The 22,291-nt window shown below is 47.7% G+C and overlaps 1 protein-coding gene across 1 annotated transcript in view; it reads left to right on the forward strand.

The window, feature by feature from the left end:
* SLC7A11 (solute carrier family 7 member 11) overlaps positions 1-18,074 on the forward strand; it is a 356,626-nt gene extending 338,552 nt beyond the window's left edge. Inside the window, exons 9-14 of the mRNA XM_037496954.2 lie at positions 3,872-3,995; positions 5,707-5,810; positions 6,573-6,669; positions 7,957-8,106; positions 9,252-9,429; positions 17,684-18,074. Of these exons, the coding sequence (XP_037352851.1) occupies positions 3,872-3,995; positions 5,707-5,810; positions 6,573-6,669; positions 7,957-8,106; positions 9,252-9,429; positions 17,684-17,751 (721 nt within the window). The 3' untranslated portion in view covers positions 17,752-18,074. The remainder of the gene's footprint in view (positions 1-3,871; positions 3,996-5,706; positions 5,811-6,572; positions 6,670-7,956; positions 8,107-9,251; positions 9,430-17,683) is intronic.
* The last annotated feature ends 4,217 nt before the right edge of the window (positions 18,075-22,291 follow it).

Consider the following 22,291-nt stretch of genomic DNA (forward strand, 5'->3'; position numbering starts at 1 on the left):
TACAAAACAATGGTGAATCAAAAAGAAAGAAGTAAGAAACACTCAAGTCATTTCTAGGTCATCTGCAGAAAAGCATTTAAAGTCTCTCCAGGGTCATTATAAAGAAAATGTGAAATCAGTATGATTCAAAAATAAATACTCAGAATCAAAAGGAACTTAATACAATTTTAAATATTTTATGCTGAGATTAATCACAGCTACATTTCAATTATAGATAAATTGTTCCTAGCACTCAGACAGAATAACCTGTTTTCCTTTTAATTTTGTGTCTCACGTAGAGGTCCTGGCAACTTCCTTGCCCTTCTTAGTCTCTCCTTTACCTGCTTCATTTTTGCTGAATGCCAAATACTCTTATTTCTCCGGCTTGCTGTGAATTTTGTTTGTTGTTTGTTCATATGCTGACCTGTTCCACAAAGGACCTGACATGGGCTCTGTGTGTGTGTGTGTGTGTGTGTGTGTGTGTGTGTGTGCGCGCGCGCCTGCGTGCTTTGGAAGATAAAATCAAATGCAATTGCCAGGGTTTTGCAGATCAGACAAATAGAAGCTACCAGCCCTTGCTATGGGGCCATTCAGAAATGTCTGTCCCTTAAAAAAAGGGGTTCTCAGTAGGGGCTATCGAGACCTTCATCTGATATTCCAATAAAACAAACATGTATCCATGGGTGACCCAGCTGGTTATAGGTCCCAACTTAAAATAAACCTGTGCCTTTTGATTGGAGACCTTTCACAACTTAATAATACTTAATTCCCATTAAGTATCAATGCCCTCTCCTACTTAAGGCCCATTAGTTGCAAAGACTATAGAACGTGACAAAAAAGCTCTGAGGATTAAGTACCTTTCCCAGGGCTTTTGTGGTTTGTGAATCATAGCAAACATGCACAAACATTGGAGAGAGCAGGCGTGAGTCACCTCTGGGTGTGAGTCACTGGCGTCCAGCTGTAAGGGGAGGCTTTTGTTACCCTTAGAACCTCGGATAATACTGCACAGAAACCTGGAGCTTTGCAGTAGCAGCGGCCCACCTGTTCCTTTAATTCCTCTTCTTTTCAGGGCCATTTGCCTTCGTCTTGGAGTGCTGGAAAGCCTCCAGAGCGATGCCCCCCATGGCCTAACAGCTTTTATCAGCTCACTGGTGGCTCTTAAGCTTTGATGTCTGAAACCCAGGCGTTAACCGATGGGGCCCTTCTGCACAAGTTACCCACTTTCCTGGGTTCCTGGGGGCCTCTTCTGCCAGGGCAGCCCAGAGAACACCTCTCTTCCTTCCCTTTGTCAAAGTGAGGTGGCAGCTAAGGCCTGAGGCCCCTCACCGCTCCAGTTCCCAGGGTGTCATTTTCCTGCAAAGAGGGTGGCTGGCAGACACGGCAAGATTAGACCTGCGCACGCCTCTGGTCTAATTTTACCCCCCCCCCTTTTAGCCTCTAACAGCTGTTCCATTCATTTGGCCAGTAGTAAAACCGCTACTCCAGTCCACGTTCACCTGACATGCATGCAACTGTTTCCCCTTTTCTGCAGGGGTTATCTAGGGAAATGTAGGAAGTAAGCCTCTGTTAGCTCTCAAATGAATAAAAACCCAAAACTATTACCTAAACAGTGTAAGCTTTTGAGCGCAGTCCCTGGGCATTACTGCTTACACGGAACAATGCCAGACACCATGGAACAGAGCCGTCCCCCCTTTAGAGCCAGTCACCCGCATTTCAGCACCCACGGGAGGAATGCCTCTTGCTGGCGCTTGCCAAGAGCATCGCATTCAGCGGTTAGGATTTCCTTGAAAATGAGTCGAGCCGGAGCCCCGTGTGAGAGGCAGAGCACCCTTCCGAGGCAAGCGAGCTCGATCCCCAGGCAGGAGCCTCTGCCGCGAGTCCCGGTTTCTCCTTCCAGCTGCGTCTCCTCGAGCGTCGTCGTGACTCTAAGACTCACTTCCTCATGTACGAGGTGGCAGAGATGTTCCTGACCGGCAGGTTCTCCAAGGATAAAATGAGGCAAATATGTAAAGTGCCCAAAAAAATGTGGGGGCACAGGAGGGGGAACAGCAGCTGTTGCTCTTGGTTTTTGTTACTGACAAGCTTAAAAAAAAACAAAGGAAACAAACCTGGAAGGTTGGATTTTTGAAGGATCCCTTCGATGAGATCCCTTAGGAAGCCTCCCAGGAAGACCCTGGTCTCCAGGCAGGAAGCACAGGGGAGGCTGAGGCAGAACAGGGGGGTCAGGCCCCCCCAGGCCCTGGGCTCCCATTCAGACTCGCTTCTCTCTGCTGTGGGGTGTGGCGTCGTGAGTGTGGTAGCTGCCGAGGGGTCTCCTCACTGCGCCGCTCGTGACAATAAGTCACCTCACTTGGTCTTGATGGAGCTGACATTTCTTAGTCTGAAGCCTTGAAAACATGAACTCTGTCCCCTCCCACCCTCTCCCCGCTCCCCCCCCCCTTCCCATAGCTGGGCCTGCGTCCCATTTGGAAGACTGTGCAAGCCGAAGGCTTCAAGTGTAACATCAACCGTGGGGGGCTCCCCGCAGCTCCCCGTGCCTTCTCTCTGCTTTGCGATTTGTCTTTAATTTGCTCGACGCCGTTCGCCCTTTGATCTCAGCGGCCTGGTGATTTTCTTCTTTGCTTAAATTTAGTATTTATCCGTCACAGCTAGTGATGCATGTTATGGTGTTAACAGAACATTCTGCAGCACCCCCTTTGCACCGGGGAGGGGACATTTGCTACTTTTGTATTAGGTCGCCAGATTTCGAGGTCAGGGTGCTTCCCCACCAAGGTTGAAGGCTTGGGGGAGCAGGGAGGTGGCTCCAAGCAGCAAAATGGATGGCAGTTGCTGCCTGGCTGGGTTTGCCTGTTCTCAGCAGGGACAGCGCCGCCGCGTATCGAGCTGGGCCTCAGTCGGCCCAACAGGCCGCTCGGGAGGGAGGCAGGCTCTGCCCTTGGCTTTGCTGGTCTGAACCGCATTTTCATCTTGGAAGAAATGATACTGAGGTTTCACTAGTGGCGCCCACAGGGTGGAGGCGCCAGGGGACACGCTCTGGCTAAAAAACACCCCATCAGCCTTGGGAGAAGGAGCTTAAGGTTTAAGTTGTTCGATCCAGAAAGTCTGAGGAGGTGATCATGTTAAGCAAGGATGTGTATCAGTAACATGGGATCAAATGATTGGGGTCAGTAACTCCCCGGCTCTCCGTGCACAGCCCACGGAGAGGTAAGCTTCCCTCACGCACGGAGTTGGCGCTGCCCGGCCCTGTACCCTTCACACTGTGTCTCCTCTGATTTCACGGGGTTATCTGTGCTGCTGCTTGAACAGATCCCTGTGGTCTCGAGCTTCCTATGAGCTCACATCAGGGCAATACAGTCATTATATTGTGGGCGTTTATGTGCCTTTAGTGTCACCTACAAAATGACCATGACACTCCTTGGAAACGTGGACGTGTCCAGCAGGGACGCTCCTCAGGCCGCTGGGTGGGGGGAGGGACACTGACCCGGGAAGCTGTTCTCAGGCCCAGTGTTAGATGAGAAGGCAGTGAGTATGTGCCAGGATGGAAGGACACTGTTTCTCCAAGTGGGCTCCTTGGCCAGTATCAGCAGAAACACCCAGAAGCTGGCTAGAAAAGCCAATCCAAGCAAATCAGAAGCCCTGAGATGGGGTCCGCAGGCCACGTGTTAACCAGCCTTGGGGGGGGTGCATGTCCCAGTTTGTGCAACACTGCTTCAGCCCCCAGGAGCATGAGCAGGGGGGTGTGCATGTTCTGGAGAGCACAGACTAAGGATCTGTCCCGTCATCATGATCTGGACCATCATCATCATTTTATTCTCTTTTGGATTTCCTGCTGCTTTGGTTTCAGAACATAACTGATGCAATTGCCTGACCAACCCTCGCTTGTGCATTTCAGAACCATCCCCCTGGCCATCTGCATCTCCATGGCCATCGTCACGGTGGGCTATGTGCTCACCAACGTGGCCTACTTCACCACCATCAGCGCTGAGGAGATGTTGCTGTCCAAAGCCGTGGCCGTGGTGAGTGAACAACCGTCACCCGGATGATCATGAGCTTTCACCAAATTCAGAACTCACCTTAGCATATTCCTCTCACTGATGCTGCTAACGTCCTATATGATTTCCCTGGACTATTAATTCTGCGTAAAACATTTCCACATATACAGACTTGAAAATCCACCCTGTTGAGTAGACGGTATTATTCTCCTAATGGATCTTTAAGGACAAATGGGCAGTTATGGAATGAAAATGAATGCGTTTGGGATATGCAGAGTTGCAATGGATTCTAGCCTCTTTCTTGTTTGAAAACTTTCAAATGCTAATTTAAAATTCTTTCCCCAAAGTATCACTTAAAAATTTCCAAGTGGAATATATGTATGTTTCTAGTGTATCCTTTTGAGTACTAGTCCTGGGATGTATTTAATTTTGGGAGATGCCAAGTTTTTCAAAGTTAAATAGATGTCATCGCTACAGTACTTCTCAGATATTAAAGATACTTATCTGCCTTTTAGCTCCCCAAGAAGTGGATACTCATAATTTTACAGCATTTTCTAAAATTTATTTGACTCCAGGACTCTCTTTGTTCCTGAAGGTCCTGCTGCGAGGCTGTGATTTTGTGACACACGCTTTGATTTGGTATAAAACTTAGCTGGCAAGAGAGCATGCATTCGCGACCTCATAACAACCAAGAGTCAACAACTGACTTCCTCCCCATCGCTGGGTGTCAGCTCCCATTAAAATAGTCACTATTACCTCATATCAGCACCACGCACGGGGGCCAGATGATCTCATTCCACGTGAACCTGTGTGCCAGTTCACGGGACTTAAAAGCCCTCTGCTCTGGGCGCTCCCGGCAGCAAATGGACCAGCCGGCTGATGTCGGGTCACTCATCCCATCTCACTAGACAAAGGGCGCCACTTACTCTTTGAGCCTAATGGGGTCCATTAATTACCCAGCACCAGCTGGAACAAGGACAGCTAAAGACTCCCCACCTATTATTTTATTTTATTTTTTTTGAAAAGACATCCTTCCCGGAAATTTGCAGCGTCGTCCATGCTGGGGTATAAAAAGAGATTTCAGCAGTTCTCTTTCTCCTTTATATTTTCCGTGGCTTGAATTCTTCAGCCTTGTATTTGTGATCTAGCCTTTTTATTAGAAGCTGCTGAAGGAGTTGCTATACCTGAGAGGTGTGGGAGAAAGCCCCATAATCAGAGGTTTGGCGAATGGGCCCCACATTTTCAGAACTCCTGTGTTCACAGAGCCGATGGTCACCGATGCTTTCACCCCACTTCTGTGTCCAGACAGTGGGATTAGCGGACGAAAACAGTATCTGTGGCGCCTCTTGGTGCACGTTGGTGCTTCGCTGAAAAAAACGTGGCCTCCCAGGCTCAGGAGGAGGCGTTTTGTAGAGTCTTGTCTCTGAAAGTGGGACTTCTGAATTGGGCTTTTCCCGCTGAGTTGAGTCATCGGATATGTCGGGCCCTCGTTGATAAAGAGTCAGAGAATGATCGAGGCTTCCTGAAGGTAGGAAGGTGCCGGCTTAGACCTTTCGCAGCGCATCTCAGCAAGCAGCGGCCCCTGCCTTCGAGCTGCCCTTCACCAGTGGGAGGGTGACAGAGCAGCCACCCAGCCCAGTCTCACGCAAGGTCACAGAGCGAGTTTGGCCTGGACTGTTTCATTTTATCCACTTTCCGGCAAAGCATTAATTTGCCTCCTTATGTCTCACACTAGACCTTTTCCGAGAGGCTCCTGGGAAATTTCTCATTAGCTGTTCCCATCTTTGTGGCCCTGTCCTGCTTCGGCTCCATGAACGGCGGGGTGTTTGCTGTCTCCAGGTGAGTGAGTTCAAGCATTTCCACCAACACATTTCTGTTTTTGAGATTGGATGTGATGAGGATCCATTTAAAGGGAAAATACAGAGAGCTTGTCTGAGTCTGCAGTTTTTAAAGGGATAAGCAAGAGCGAAGGCCGGGTCCAGGTGGCGACGGCATGTCTTGTTGTGCCCATTAGAGGGCGCTGGCGACTCGTGGATACTCACCACGGGCGTGTGGCCTGAGAACAGGCTAACGACAGCGTTTTATTTCTGGTGATAAAATCTTTTGTTTATCGAAAGGTGGCAAGAAAAGCAAGTAAGAGACACCAGAAATCACCATCCCACCATCTGGATCCCTTTCATTTGATACAAAAGCCCCTTCTGCCTTCACAAAAGATTAAAACCTCGTCAGACACATCTGTGTGTCTGCACGTGTGTGCATTTGTGTAGGAGGCGGGACTGGACGTACAGAACACACACGGTTCTGGGAATCTAGAGCTAAATTCGCCATCAGCAAAATTCATACATGGGGAGAGCTGAGCTGACCCAGATGTTGCTGCTGTTCCTCCTCAAAGAATAATGCCAGCAGATTTTACACAATCTGAAGTCAGATTTCTCCTGATGTTCTTTATCTTACCTGAAAACTGACACCAAAATTAGCCCTGCAGACAGGCCAGACCATTTGGTATGAAAAAGATGCGCCTTTCCCCCTGGATTCTGGATCTCTCCTTTGGAATGATCAATTTCAAAGCAGTCCTCTCCACCCACGTTTCTCTCCCCTCAGGTTGTTCTATGTGGCGTCTCGAGAGGGTCACCTTCCGGAAATCCTCTCCATGATTCATGTCCGCAAGCACACTCCCCTCCCAGCTGTCATCGTCCTGGTAATGCATATTAATAGGGGTATCTGGACGTAGTCTTGAATAACAGGCGAGCACAGAGAATTCAAACCAGACTTCAGAGCGGACTTGGCTTTCTGGTTCCTTGCAAAATCAGCTTGACGGACATAACGTGGGCTTTGGGAGGCCGGATATTTTCCTTGTTCAGTTTTTCTGATGCATTAAGTGACCCTGGGGCAGTAGCCACATCGCTGGGGTCTCACCTGGGCACGCACGTCTGAGGGGTAAGGGTGTGGGCTGGCTTGGCTCCTGCCATGAACACTAAGTCCCAGTCCTATGTACAAAAACAAAAACAAAGAAAAAGTGGAGCCAAAAGCTCCATATCTCGTCACAGACCCCAAATGGAATGCACACGAAATGATAGAAAAAATATCCAAGGACTCGCAGACAGAGTCTGTGATTAAAAGCCAGGCATTGGCGAGCGAACACAAAGGGAAGGAAAGAAAGGGCAGAAACGTACATCTGAGCTGCAGAATCCTCTGCGTGGAGAAAATGGGAAATGTAGGGCTCCAGAAGATTGCGGGAAAGTCCTGAAACGCCCTCTGGCAATGTTACGTTCATTTTTACCTGTTTTGTAACATTGATCTCAAAGGGAATGCGCTATCAGGAACACCACTGGATGCGCCAAACAGTTATTTTCCCCCCAAGCATTTCATTTGTCCCACAACGTCGCCTTGAAATTTCTCTGCGAAGGGCTCCGTGGAGTCTGGAGGAAGGGACCGTCACTTGGGGGAGCGCCACGTGTCCTCCTTGAGAAGGGCTTGCTGGACGCCTCTGCTGCCCGGGGCGTGGGCAGCTGCGGGCTCCCTCCTCGGCGCCTCTCCCCGGGGTCAGGGTGGCGAGCCCCGGGGGAGAGACGGGCAGAGGGAGAGGTCGCGTTTCTGCATCGGGGAGACCCCTAGCAGGGCTGGGTGTCAGTAGCCACTCCCAGAGACTCCACCGAGATCCGATGGGGTCACTTTTGATTGTTATTATTATTTACTCATCTCAGCGTGTGGGTCTGAGGCGCTGAGTACCCCCGTTTTAACTCTTTGAGAGCTGCTTCTCTCTAATGTGAAAGCAAGGGTGACCCACACGTCCACAGAAGGCCCGTCTGCCGAGTGGCAACAGTGGTGCGCTCTCTGCAGAGCCTCTAGGCCTCAGCCGGCCTGGTGGTTGTCCATCCCGTGGTCAGTCAGGAAAGATAATAATACCGAGTGGGGTGCTGTTGTTCTTCTCTGCTGGGTTCCCTCTGAACTCATGGCCTCTTTCTGTCCCCCGCCCTCCCCGCAGCACCCCTTAACGATGATAATGCTCTTCTCGGGGGACCTCTACAGCCTCCTGAACTTCCTCAGTTTCGCCAGGTGGCTTTTTATTGGGCTGGCAGTGGCCGGGCTGATTTATCTTCGATACAAACGCCCAGATATGCATCGTCCTTTCAAGGTAACCTTCGCCGTCCTGATGGGTTTACATAAATCTTCCTGCTAATGCCTAGTCCTCCCGTCCTCATCACGCCATGATGGGGAGCTGGGGCGGGGGCCGCCTCCTCTGGAATGAAACCTTTAACTCTTGCAGGCAGCGCTGCCTGTCGGATTTATTTTAGCTTGGAAAAAGTTGTTCATCTTTTCTTACAGGATGTACTGAGCTTTGTCCCATTTTTGAAAAGAGATGGTTTGAAGAGGGGCTGTTTGGCATGCAGCTTTTTCAGCAATGTGTGCGATGACCTGATATGTTCCAGGCGGGGGTCCTGGCCCCTATTTTTAGGCTGAGCATTTGGGGCCGGCCACGCCGGGTGCGGGCAGAGGCATATGGAATCATCACTAATTAAAACTCCAGAGAGGATGCCGCCTCACCAAGTGGGCATTTCAAGTGTTCTTCCATGCCATGCCTTGTTATATTGCTCTTTTTCTACATTGCTCACTCGAGAAGAAAGAAAACGGTGACATTTACCAGGAAAACCAGGAAGCGTGAACTTTGCCCCTCACTAGAAAGCCCGATTCCTTCTGGAGGGGCCGGGAACCTGCTTCTCATCGCCTTCGGCCTTGAAGCCGCTGGGTTGATCTGACTCAGTGTTTATTTGCTTTGAAGCAACAGCGCAGATCACGGCGCCAGCCATGCCAGCTTGGCTTCTAATTCTACCCCGGTCCAGTGCTGGCCACAGCTTTGTTAGCGGTTGAACAGGAGTTGGCTCGTTTTATTCCCGTCCGTTCTTAGGGAGAATCTCCCATGAAAAATCCATATTCTCTGAGAAGGTTTTACCCCTAAGAAGCAGCCCGCCCTCTGGGCTCCACATTAAGGTGGATGCTCATCCTAATGATCAGAGAGCCAGGGTTTTGAATTCAGAAACAGAAACCATGATGGTATCTAGCTGGAGAAATAATTCAGATGGAGCAGCTGAGAATCCCACGCATCTCTAGAGGTGATTCTCTCTTGAGAGGAAGTCAGGGGTGTGTTGAGTGCTTTCTGGGCCCTTTAAGGAGCCCGAGGGTCAGGTGGAGGTGGGATGGTTGTCCCGGGGGGGAGGGCTGGGGGGGTGAGTCCCTTCCTGCACCCTTGGCCTGGAGCCCTGACGCGCCTCCGTGTTGCAGGTGCCGCTCTTCATCCCGGCCTTGTTCTCCTTCACGTGCCTCTTCATGGTGGTGCTGTCCCTGTACTCGGACCCGTTTAGCACTGGTGTGGGCTTCGCCATCACCCTGACCGGGGTCCCTGCGTACTATCTCTTCATCATCTGGGACAAGAAGCCCACATGGTTCAGAAGAATATCAGGTAAGGCCGCGAAGGGGGTCTGGACCTTTGGGGGGGCCTCAGCACAGGCGTCTGCGGCTGGTGGGTTTCCTGCTGGCTCTAGATTTGAAGGAGCATTTTGGAGCCCTTGGCCTCGTTTTCACAGGGTTTAAGATCAGCAGGGGCGTTGAGCCAGCGGGGAGACAGCAACTTGAGCCCCTGCGAATCTCTGCACGCGCTTTTCTCGGCTTTCTCTGGCGTCTCTTGTGGGCTCGTCTCTCGTGGCCATTCCTCCATCGCTGTCTCTGAGCGTCCTGCCCTTAGGTGCCTGGCCTCTGGGCTCCGGGGCGCACACTTGCACACGCACGCACCCATGCTCAGGTGTCCGTAGTCAGGCACGCGGGCCCCACACCCACGTGCCCGCTGCGTTAACAAGATCAGGGCCCTGGTGAGAGCCGCCGAGGCCGGTGGGGTAACAGCCTGGCCGACGTCCTTTACCCTACACCTGTGTGGGTACCTTCCCTGCACGCCTCAAGGCTTAGAACTAGAAGAGGTTGCTGGCTTCGATGCGCTGCTGCATCTTCATTGGAACCAGGAGAAGAAAAAGTGGGAAGGATGTTTAGGGAAGAGCCACTGAATCCTCCCGGGCTCGGTGGTTCAGGCCGCTGTGGGCTTCTTAGCAGAGCTGCTTCCTTAGATGGTGTTTCATCAGCGCTTCTGTCGGTGACCTAAGTGCTCTTCTGAATCCCTGGGGCGTCCTCTTTAACCCAGGGCAAATGTGGTTCTGAGATTCTACGCCATTAACATACTTGAAGAATGATAGGACATTTGATGGAAGAGGAGGAAGGCAGAGACCCGCACAGGTTTTATGTGAGATCACAACCCTAGTCATAGGTGTGCCAGCTGACGGGGAGCGAGAACAATCAAGACAAGAGTAACCTCCCCCTTTTGTTGTTTGATTTCCACGTGTTAGCACATTTGTGATCTGATTTAATCCTTAAAACGACCTTCAGAGGTAGGAAAAAGTATTTCCCCAGTTTATAGGTTTTCAGCTATACCATGGGACAATGTACATAACCTGTCCCAAGTCAAACAGAAATGGAGTAGAAGCTCTAGAATCAGGCTCGGTTTTGGAATCTAGAAAAACCCTCCTGGGGCAGTGAAGATGGATCAGAGAAGGTGATTACTGTAGTGATCTTTTTTTATATTATTGTTATTTTTTAAAGATTTATTTATTTATTTATTTATACACGTACTGGGCACAGTCAGAAGCATGGGAGGGTAAGAGGATTCACCAGAGACAGAGGGGGGAGCAAAACATGCAGACTGACGAAGTACACTGCTGAAGGGAGCAGCGGGCGAGACAGGAGAGGTCTGCTGCGCCATGTGGGACTGTTAATTTTTGGACATTTGGTTTCTCCCCTCAGATGTAGTCCCCGTAGCTTTCCCACCACCATAGCACCCTTAATCCATCTCCACCGTCCTTTGAGCTCTTCCCTCCCCTGTTTTGACTCTTCCCCCTCCCCTCTCCCCTGCTGTGTGCCTCAGATCTATGATCAGCTTACAGGTTTTGTCTTTTTTCCCCCTGACCCTGTGTTTGTTTTCTCTATATTCCACATGTAAGCAAAACCATTTGGCGTTTATCTTTTTCCTTCTGACTTCTTTCACTTAGCATCATCCCTTCCAGCTCCATCCGTGCTGCTGCTAATGGCAAGAGTTTATCCTTTTTGATGGCTGAATAGTATTCCATTTTGGTTCTATATACACCGTGGAATACTACTCTCTGTGGTGAGCTTGAAGAGATTAGGGGAGTCTGCACATGAACCATGTCAGCAGGTGTCCTGGAGGAAAGGACAGACATTTCAGAGGAAAATCTATAGGGCTTAGTGACCAGGGGCGCTAGGGGAGGGGAAAACAGAGTGGCTTAGCAGGTTGGAAGGGCTCAGGAACAGGTTCCTTGAAAACCCTTCCCTGCTTTCCCGAGCATTTCCCTCCCTCATCAGCTCCTTCCACCCTGCGCAACATCCACACGTGAGGTGGTATTTCTAGGCCAGTTGGACAACCAGGACTTGCAGACATGGAGCATTTATTTTTGAGCATAAAGACTCTAAGCCATTGAGCTAGGATTTGACCCATGTTGACTGGACTCTGGAGCCCACGCTCCTTCTCCATCCAGTGACTGGGTGGGGAGAGACACAGACACAACACACACAGCCAGCGGAGTGGGTGTGGCTTGCTGCTGAGTTTAGGGAACAGCTTTTGTATTTCTCAATTGTTTTCATTGGCTTCCTTCACCGAGTGGAGTTTTAGAAGCCTAGTAAAAAGCTTAGGGAGATTCCTGATAAAATTGTTGAGCAATAATATCTGGGTTACTGAAAAAAACATCTTGGTGTCCATGTGGACTCCTAGCGTGCTTCGCGAATGCATTTGGAAGTCACGCACTGGACATATTTTTCTGCTACTCTTCATCAGATTTTAATTGGTATTTGGTATCTGTAGACCTTCCACTAATATTTATACCTGGTTTTGTTTTCTAGCTGGAGGCTCATCCCCCAGCACAGTCACTCTGCTCGCTCTCTGCTCTCGGGCAGGCAGCACAGGCTTGGCTCGCCTGCGAAGGGGTCTCGTCTGTTTCTTGCCGGAGCACACTTGTTTCCTGTAGGCTATTTCTGTTATGTCTTTTCCGTTGTAAGTGTAAATATAGAACCTTATCTGGAAAAAAAAAAAAAGTCTTGTTAAGCAACATCCACCACCGGGATTGCCGTCCTCGTGACCACGCTGAGGACAGGGGCGTCGCTGTGCAGCAGATCCTGGCTGAAGGAGTTACCTGCTGAGCCCCAGGGAGCAGGGAACGTAGTGGGAGAGAGCTGGCAGCCCGGTGGGCTCCAAGGGAAGGGAAGTGATGCCAGAGCCTGTTTTGCTCTCCCAACCCGTGTGCTCTCGCTCTCCAGCCCCGAGGCTCCTTCCTCTTGAGCCAAGACTTATCAGGCGGCGGTTCTTGCAAGCCTCCCGGAGGGATCTCCTGGCTTGTGTCATTTTGAGGCATTCTTTGGTGATTTTTCTGTCTCATATTTTGGGTCCCAAAATGAGAGGCAGCTTTCTGTGAAAGACGCAGCAACGTTGTGGTCCTGGATGGCCCTTTGGCGCCTGAGGATGCTGCTCCATCTCCCCGGGAAGCAGCTGCATCCAGGCCTTTCAGCTGCAGCCGGTCTTCGTGCCCCTCACCTCTGGGGCTGCCCACAGGGAGCTGCAAGACGCAGCCTCCTCTGTGATCTTGGTTGATTGTCCGCAGGCAGCATCCTTTTGGTAAATAAATAAATAAATAAATAATCGTATTATTTATGCCTGCAGTAGCAACCATTTTCCTAGCCTTTGGCCAAAACAAAACACACCGGGCAGGCACCAGAACAGCAGAGTCCCGAAACCCCGCCTCACCTCTCCTCCAAATGCCTCCTCGTTGCTAGAGAGAATTTCTGTGAACTTGGACTTGGCGACCAGGAGTGTCTGCTTGGAGCAGTTAGCTGACTTGATAGCAAATGCTTTTACTTGGTAACGTTTGGGTTTTCTATTAGCATGTAAGTGCACCCGCAGAAGCTCCACCAGATGAGACTTGAAAACCTTCCTTTATCAAAATGCATTTTACCCAGGGCGCTGCGAGAAAGAGGTTGCACAACGTTTAGAAAACGGGGAATGGCTGTACAGTCAGGGAGATGTGCTCAATCTGAGGTGCTGAGATTTTCAGAGGTTGGAGGAATTTTTCTGGCCACAGGATGCCAGTATTGAACCACGGTTTGTCTGAGGGTGCTTCTCGGTGAGATGGAAATGTGCTCTGAAGGGAATATTCAGAGACACAGAAAGCTGCTTTCCACCCTCTGCGATAGAGTGGTTAATTCTCCCGGTGACTGATAGATCCATCGATTGATTGATTGAGATATGAGCTTCTCACCCCAGGAAAATGCGGCGCAGACCGCGGGGGCCCGCTTGACTCCCTGGGGGTGACTGCACCTGGGACCAGGGCCAGCGCGGCTGGTGGCAGCTGTTTTATTTGGCTGCTTCGCTTCTCAGCCAAGTCTCGTCACCGCTGAGCGGGCGAGGGGTGACAGCGCGTCGGTCCCTGGTGTTCGGGGTGAGACGCAGAGAGCAGCTTTATTGAAACCGAATCCTTTGATTCTGGAGCTCCTGCCGGGTGTCGCCAGCACGCGGGCTGTCGCCCGTCATGGTGGACGGAGGCTCTGCGGTGCCCGCGTCCCAGCGGCTGCTCAGACCGCGACGCCTCGCCCAGGCGCCCCCCGGGAGCGGCCTGAAGTGCTTGGCAGCCTCTGTGCCGACGCTGCGGTGCGACATTTTCAATGAGCCCAGCTTGCTTACTTTTCCCCCAGTGCCTGAACCGTCTTTCCAGTGAGCATAAAATGAGAGGCGACCTGTGAAAGGGCTGTGAAGCCTTTAAAACCCAACCAGACTGTTACTCGTGTTACGGCTCCCGGGGAAGGTTGGTTTTATGTTCATCCTTCACAGATTTATTCAACTTTGGCCCCCGTTGCTAGGCGTGAGTGGGTCCATCCGAGCTTGCGAGCTCAGGTGTTTGACCTGACTTCAGGGGTCCCTCCTGCGCGGGAACGGGGGCGCTGAGATGCAGGGGCACCTGGTCTGGGGGCTTGCAGTGCCTCAGGTACCAGAAACCCCGCATGCGGCTGCAACAGCTCAGCTTTCCCTAGGGACAGAGTGCCGGGGGGTCGAGATCCCCAAAGGCAGAGCCTCTCACGAGTGCGAGGTCAGGTGCCACCGGCTCTGTGCACTTCTGGCAGGCCGGAGGCTCCCGCCGGGGCTACTCGTGTGTGCTGAGCCCCTGGCTCCCCTCCCCGCCCTGCCTCAGGTCCCCCGTTCGATGAAAATTATTCAAGGCCTGAGGTCCTGAGAGGCAGAGCATGGCCAAACCCCGGGGAGGATATTGAGCGTGGAGACAACTGGATGGGGGTGGCGGAGGGGTGGGGGGTGGCAGAAGGGCCGCACGGGCCTGCCCAGCGCCGCATCTCGCCCTCCGGGCTGCTGGGTTGAGGACCTGACGGTGCTTCCAGGAGGAGGTGGTCGCTCTGGGAAAGCAGGAGCTCTGAGGGGCTCCCTGAGTTTGTCCAGAACGGACTCAGGGTTGGGGAGAGGGAGAGTACAAAGGGTTGGGGGGTCTAGGACACAAAAGAGCACTTGGGGAGCAGGCTCTGGGTCTGGGCCAGAACCGGCTGTGTGAGAGAGGTCTTTGCGGGAGGAAGAAATCCCAGGAGACGAGCGCACAGAGAGTCACACACACGTGCTCTTGGCAGCCCTTGCAGGGGGTCAGTTCGGGGAGCTGCTGGCGGGTCCCATAGGTAGAGTGGGGGCGTCCCCCTGACCCCGCCCGTCCAGACTCTTCATGGTCCATCTAGGTCAGGCCCAGCTCCTCTGCCGCTTCCTTCCTGTTGATCGCTGTTTGCTTTCTCATGAGCCTATTTGTTTCCAGGATAATTTTACCACTTCCTTCTCATGCGAACATGGACTTCAGTCGCTCTTGAGCCTTTCCGTGCCCCGCGGACGGCCCTGCCCGGAGTGGCCTGTGACACACACCGTTTATTCAGGCGCACTCGCGGCAGATCCCCATGGGTCAGCCCCGTGTGATTTATGTGGCGGCGACATCAGTGTGCTGAGGACGCACTGCGGGGGAGTGTTGGAAGCAAAGGGTGAGAACATAGGCCGGTGTTAGCGACATGAAGTAAGCTGGGAAGGGACTCTTCCTAGTGACCATTACAAGTGGTCAGTGAGAAGGACGGTCTGTCTGGATAAGAGGCGTTGCTGGGATTGAAGCCATCAATAAGATAATAGCTCTAGAGGCTCCACAACCAGGATAGGTTTGAAAAAGTTCTGCAGGGCTTGATAACAAAGACAAGAGGTGAGCAGAAGAGCTCATGTTCCCAGGAGCTAGAGTCTCAGAACTCAAGGGCTGGCCAGGTGAAGGGGCCGAGGCCTCCTCCTGCCCGGCGCCCGGCATTTCCGCCGAGCTGTGTCTTCATCTTCTGCTTCTGTGAGTCTAGGCTGGGGCTTGGGAAGATGCATTTCTGGTGTCTTAGGTGATGTTCGTGTTGCCAGTCTGGGGATTACTATACTTTGAAAAGCTGCTGATTTCATCCAAATCCCTCCTTTTATTTTTTTAAAAAAGATTTATTTATGTATGCACACAAGAGCTGGGGTACAGGCCAGAGGTGTTGGGGGTGAGAGAATTCCCCTCAGAGTGGGGAACAGAACAGGCAGGCAGACTGAAACCCACTGCTGAGGGGAGCAGCGGGGAGGCAGGAGAGGTCTGCTGCACCGTGTGGGTAGCTCCCTCACCAGGGAGGCCCAAATCCCTCCTTGTAAACATGACTTTTATTGAGCTGTAATTGACATATATCCTTGTGCCAGTTTAAGGTGTTGGCTTGATGCGTTTCTGTATTTCGGTGTGACTACTGCAGAAGCCTTAGCTATATCCTTTCAATGCACTTATTTCCTTTCTGTGTTGAGGACAGTTAAAATTTAGTCACTTGGCAACTTTGAAGTTTATAATCCAGAGCTGTTTGTTGACTTGTATTCCTGGGCTCTGTCAGATCTCCAGGACTTATTTACCTGCTGATTGTGAGCTCGTACCCTTAAGTGACACCCCACCCCCCACTCCAGGCCCTGGTGACCACCGTGCTGTTTTCAGAAATGAAATTTTTGTTTAGTGTCCACATAAAAGTGATATCCTGGAGTATTTGTCTTTCCGATTTAGCCACGTTAGCAAAACACCTTCCAGGTCCATCTGCTTATCACAGTGGAGGGATGTCCCTCTCCTCAGGTGCAGGTCACAGCTCATCCACTCACCCACCCGCAGACCTTAGGCTGTGTCCACCTCTGAGCTCTTGTGCGTAACACTGCAGCGGCCTGGGGGGTGCGGGTCACTCCTGGAGATGCTGCTCTCACTTCCTTCACACATACACCAGGGTCGCAGGATAGTTCAGATTTTAAAGTCTGAGGAACCACCACTGTTTCCCACAATGACCGCACCAGTTACATCACCAGCAGAGTGTGTAAGGAGTGCTTTTCTCTGCATCCTCACCCACATTGATTCTCTGACCTTTTCGAAAAAAAAAAAAAAAAATGCAAAGAGGGATGAGGTGCCGTGTGGTGGTTCTCATCACCGATGACGCCTGCCACCTCCTGTGCCTCTCGGCCACTTGTTTGTCTTTTTGGGAAAAATATCTATTAAGATCCTTTGCCCTATTTTAAAATTAAATCATTTTCTTCCCTCTTTTTTTTTTTTTTTTTTTGGCTGTTGACTTGTATGAATTCTTTATATGTCTGGATACTAATCCCTTATCAGCACATGGTTTGTGAATATCTTCTCCCACTTCATAAGTTCTCTTCTATTTGTAGGTGGTTTCTTTGCCATGTAGAAGCGCTTTAGTTTCACGTAGTCCCTCTTGTTTGTTTTAATTTTTAGTTTTTAGTGTTTTTAGTTTTTTGCCTTTGCTTTTGGGGACTTATCTAAGAAATCACTGCTGAGGCCACTGTCAAAAAATTTTCCCTTCAGTTTATTTCTGAGTATGACAGCTATAGGGATGGACTGATACAGGCAAATCCGCCTTTTCTCTGTGGGCATCTTTGAAGCTTGAGCTCTGCTGGGTTTTTACTGCTTCTTCTTTCTTGTCTAGCGCTTTTCTTGAGATGTTTTCTTCAGTTTAAGTAGGTAGCTCTTGAGGTATTCCTCATGGGGAAGGTGAGTGTTGTTCCCTTCTAGCCCCCCATCTTGGTGACCTCGCCCCCCAGATACCTCACCCTATAAAGTGGATAACCGAGGCCCTGAAGAGATGACATCCACTCAATAACACACCACATGTCTGGAGCTAAAATTATATCCTGAATCTTCTGATTTTATTGAGGAATTGCTTATAATCTCATAGGTGCAAAATCAGCAAAGAAATTTTAAATGGAATGTGAAGTGTATTTTGAATGTTTATTTGTGTCTTCGTCTCAAACTATTTCCAGACTCCTGGTTCATGAATAAAAGTCTTATTTGAATACAAAATATTAATGTATTCTTGCTGAGAAGCTATCATGGCAAGTTACAGCAGTGACAAATAAATTAATTGAGCATGATAGGATTCTAATGAAGAAAATAATTCTTGAAAGTGCTGTATGAAATGGGCGGTTGTGTGTTCTCCGTGTTCAACCCCAAATAATTCACATTTAGCTGTTTTTTGTGCATTCCTGATTTCTGTGCATTTTTAATTTCTCTTCTTTATTTTTTTTGTAGACAAAATAACCAGAACATTACAAATAATACTGGAAGTTGTACCAGAAGAAGATTGTCATAAATTATGAATTAGTGCATTCAGAATCTTGGCCCTCTGTCCTTGGCCTTGTTTCTGCCCAACAGGTAGAAACACAATTTGGATCTCCACTTCATTTTCTGAAAATCCAGAGGATTGAAACTTTGGTGATGGACTAAAGGAGTCCATTGTTTCTGTTCATCTCTTTTAGTGTATTCAAGCTGGTTCTAAGAAACGTAGTCATAACTCCATGCAGCTGCGGGAGCTGAGGCGTGGTTGGCTCATGAGTTGACAAGGCTCTTGCGTCGCCCGGGCCTGGCTGGTGGGCGAGGGAGTCAGGCTGTGGTGTGTTCAGGCTGTCAGTGGCCATTTTCTGTCGCGGCTCTTAGCCTGGCTAAGAGCCTTCAGACTGAAGACTGACATGGCTTCTGTATATATAGGAATTTTTGTAAAAATGGCGGTTGAATACTATAGATGACAATACTGTGAAAAGTGTTTTCTACTCTTCTGGAAAAAAAAACCACACACTCATCATTGTGGCCCAGAGGAAAGACAGACGTTTATGTTACGTTTATTACACTGCATTGCTTCCTTTGAGTGGCCAACTGAGGCCTCACTCATCTTCCAGTGGATTACACCGAGAGCAATCTGAACAAAGGAGAGAGGGGAATATATCCAGTTTTCTTGGATACATTAAAGAAGAGTTTCTAGGTGGCTTATGTGTAAGTAAAAATCCTTGAGAATTTATGACATTAAGTTTTTTTTTCACTCATGATCGGGAGGTTTCATTATTACGTGCCAGTTTGTTTTGATATCACCTCTGTTTATATCACAGAACACCTTTCCTGAAGCAAAGCAATAGTTAGTTTGGTGTTATTCTCTTAAACACAATCACCAGTTTCACTGATCATTTACCCCTGGATAAATATGTCTAGATACGTCTCGAATTTTTATATTCTCACATTACAACATTGATATAACACAGAAATGTCCAAAAAAGAAAATGTCCAGAATACTATATCCAGCCTACTAAACATAGCTATATGCAAAGCTCATAATGCTGAACAATCTTTTTATTTCATAGCTATATTTACATGATGATGGATTTTGACAGTTTGTATATTTCTTTTATACATTTTAAATTCTGTTAAGATGGCTCTTCAGATAAAACTGTCCAGCTCAATTAGGAAAAGACATATATTTACATAAAAATTGAGGAAGAAATGTCACTGCTAAATAAGATTTACAACTTGATGTTTCTGAAAATTTTCCACTTCTATCTCTAGGCTTTGTCAGTAATTTCCTCACCTTAATTATCATTCAACTTGCACAAGAGATAACGGATAATAAATTCATTGAAAGAGGGAGAAACTGCGCCAGAGAGTTGTATATTCAGACAGCGGTTGTTCGGCCATGTTCAGAAAACAGTGTGGAGTTTTCAAATGCAAATCACATAATGATCACATCTGTTAACTATTACATACTTCTGAGATTAACTGTTTAGTCTTGGCCAGGCAACGGATCCTCCTTTAATTTTTCTTTTTCCATTTGCAAATAAGAGTTTTCAAGAGAATTACACTGATTAAAATCATTTAGAACAGATACAGAGTTCATAGACCACCGGCCAAAGAAAAAACGACAATTTATCATTTGAAGTCTTTCCAGTTTACTGATTTAAATTTTTGCTCTCGGTAACTTTGAATATATATCTCCAAGCTTTTCCATACAAACCTAGTGTTTGGGTCTCTAAGTGAATTTATAAAAGTTTCTTCCTTTTTCTTTGACCAGAGGGGTTTTGGAATTTGATCTGCAGTCTCTGCTTCCTTGATCTATTTGTCCGTGTCTCTCTCCACAATATTGTTGCTAGAGGTTAAAATAGATTTTCTTTATATTCCCCCTTCTTATACTCTGGGCCCATATCATTGGAACCAGCAAGCTGTTTTTGACTTTTCTCTTGTCTAATGAAAAAAAAAAAAATGCTAAGCCTCCTGGGGAGGTTCATGTAGCTTTGCTTATTCCCGAGGTTAATGTGCTGATATGGACAGTGGCAGGTTGGTCTCCTCGCTATGTTTGTTTTTGCTCTACTGGCTCACATCTCTTAAAATACATCAGTGTGCACGCTAGTTAGAATATGGATGCACTGTTCTTCCGTCCTTTTCAAAGTGATTTTGCATCTTCAATGTTTAATGCCATTGTAATGTATTTTAGCCAGACAGAAAGCCAGTCATTTTTAAAAAGTGATGGAGATTATGTTGTACTTCAACATAATTTTAGGAGACATCATGATGAGTTACAGTGTTTCTGTAACCAGGGAATTAATATTCATAATTTTTATTCAGAATGGTATCATGTCAAGCAGATTCTAGTTTGAATACTACACACACACACACACACACGTGGGCACACACACATTTTATACTAATTTCTCATATATTTAGAATATGTTTATTATAACGCAAAAAGTAAAAGTGGTGAATATATTTTAAGAAAACCAATATACCATTTCAAATGTTCTGATTTTGGGGGGTACATAGAATCTCTAGTATATAAACAGATCTGACCCATTTTTGTAATGTTGGATTGATAAACCTGAGATTTTTTTTTTTTTTTCAAAAGAAACTAGATTATCTAAATCATGATTCAGCCAAGGGGAAGTAGACCCCCTTCTTGTCTTTTGTTAGGAGATTAAACATTGTCCAAGATGGCTGGCTTCAGTTCCAACGTGGGTTTGCACCCTCACACACGTGCCTCACACACGTGTCTCCCTCACGGTGCTGGCCCGAACTAGGACAGGCTCTATTCCCTTCTCCATTACACTAGCATGTGTGGTACTTTAACACTAAAAATGGAAGTTGAAGAGAATTTCCAGATTGTCTTATGTGTCCGGTAAACTTGATTCCCAGTTGCTACTTGATGTAGCAACAGATGGTTGGCATGAATGTCATTGTGTAAGTTGACAGAATTCCTCAGTCGTGAACTGTCATCAGTCTGCAGGAAACTCATTTCATCTCTGTTTGCAGGTGAACGTAATGTTAACTAAGGAGGTAGACATTTTTGACCTAGAGTTGTTTTCTTGTAATTGAGGTTCAGGTTATGAAGAAACACAAAACAAGGTCAGCATTACAGGAAATCAAAGTTAGTACATGATTAGAGGTAACAATAATTTGCTGTTTAGTCAGAGAAATATTAAAAATTAATTGTTTGCTGGGCAAAGATGGATTTGCCAGGAGCTAAAGAAATGCAAGCCTTGGGTCCCTCATTTAGACATGTCTACTCCAGCTCCATTCCTGTTGCACATTAGGAATTTTGTACTGACTTTCTCAAGAAAACCAGCAAAATTATATATACTTCTGGCCCTACAAAATCTGTATCTGTCTCTATGCGTGAGGTTAAATAGCTACCACTACATTTTTTCTGTTAGGAAAAAAAAATAATTATGGGGTCTTTGTAGGATTTTTTTAACAATGTTGTGCTTTAATTAAAATATCTTTATGTAACTCTAAGTGGCTTTCTCATAGATATATCATGTGGTATGTAAGGAGAGAGTTTCACCTTTGACACATTTTATGTGTCACCTCTGAGATATAGAAACACAAAGAATAGGATTTTAATGGTAGCTCTTTTTCTTAGTTTGGAAAGCAATAGAAAGAGCTTCGAGATGTGAATGTAGAGGGCTCAAGAAATTTGATTTTACTTGAATAGAATCTTGGTTCGTTTTACCAATGTGACGTGCAGTTTGTTGGTACTGATGATGTTTACAGACTTACATTTTACTGCCCTGAGATTCAAAGTCAGGAAGGAGAGTGGGCATTGTGTAAATGGCAAGGAGTTGGCGGTGGATGTAAATTAGAGGAGCTAAGGCATTATCTCGACAGCTTCTGTTGACGTTATTCAAAAACGGATTCATCAATGAAGTAATTATTTGAGGTTAATTTTTCCATCAACAGTATTTAATCCTTGTATGTGTAACATATAATAATGTAACCCCTCCATCGTTTTAGTACTGTACCTAAAAGTGATATTTTAACAATGTTTGAAGATGATCCTTCCTTTTGTTGCATTTTCAAATGAGTTGGTGTCCAAAAATAAACAGGTGGTCTATTTTTAGATCTGATACAAATTCACAAATCCTAAGTGTGGTCTCACGGGGAAGTCACCAGTTTTCCATCTGTTGTGAAATATTGTCCCTCCTGATAACCTGGTGAAGCTATTAACTTGATCTTTTGAAGCCATTGCTGCCTTTTCTTTGAGTGAATCAATGATTCAGTCACTGTTTTGTTTTTTTTTTTTTTTTTTTCTATGATATCCTCAAGAAAGGGGTGAGTTTTCATATGAACGTAAACAATTACCTGGATGTCCTAGTGCCAAACTATCGCTTGGGGTTCTGTCTTGGAGAGACTGACCTGCCCCTTTTCTTTGTTACTATTATCTTTAAACTATCCTTGGAGAATGGTCACCGCGCAGTTCCTTGTCTGTTACATGAGTGTATTTCAGTTACTTGCATCAAGGACACATTTATAGCATCCAACCCCGCCTTAGCAGCCACAGAGCTAACAGGCCTCCCAGAACACTATAGCCTCAGGCATCTGAGA

The sequence above is a fragment of the Talpa occidentalis genome, unplaced genomic scaffold (assembly GCF_014898055.3).
Source record: "Talpa occidentalis isolate TD23 unplaced genomic scaffold, MPIMG_talOcc4v2.1 talOcc4.8, whole genome shotgun sequence".
Classification (NCBI taxonomy): domain Eukaryota; kingdom Metazoa; phylum Chordata; class Mammalia; order Eulipotyphla; family Talpidae; genus Talpa; species Talpa occidentalis.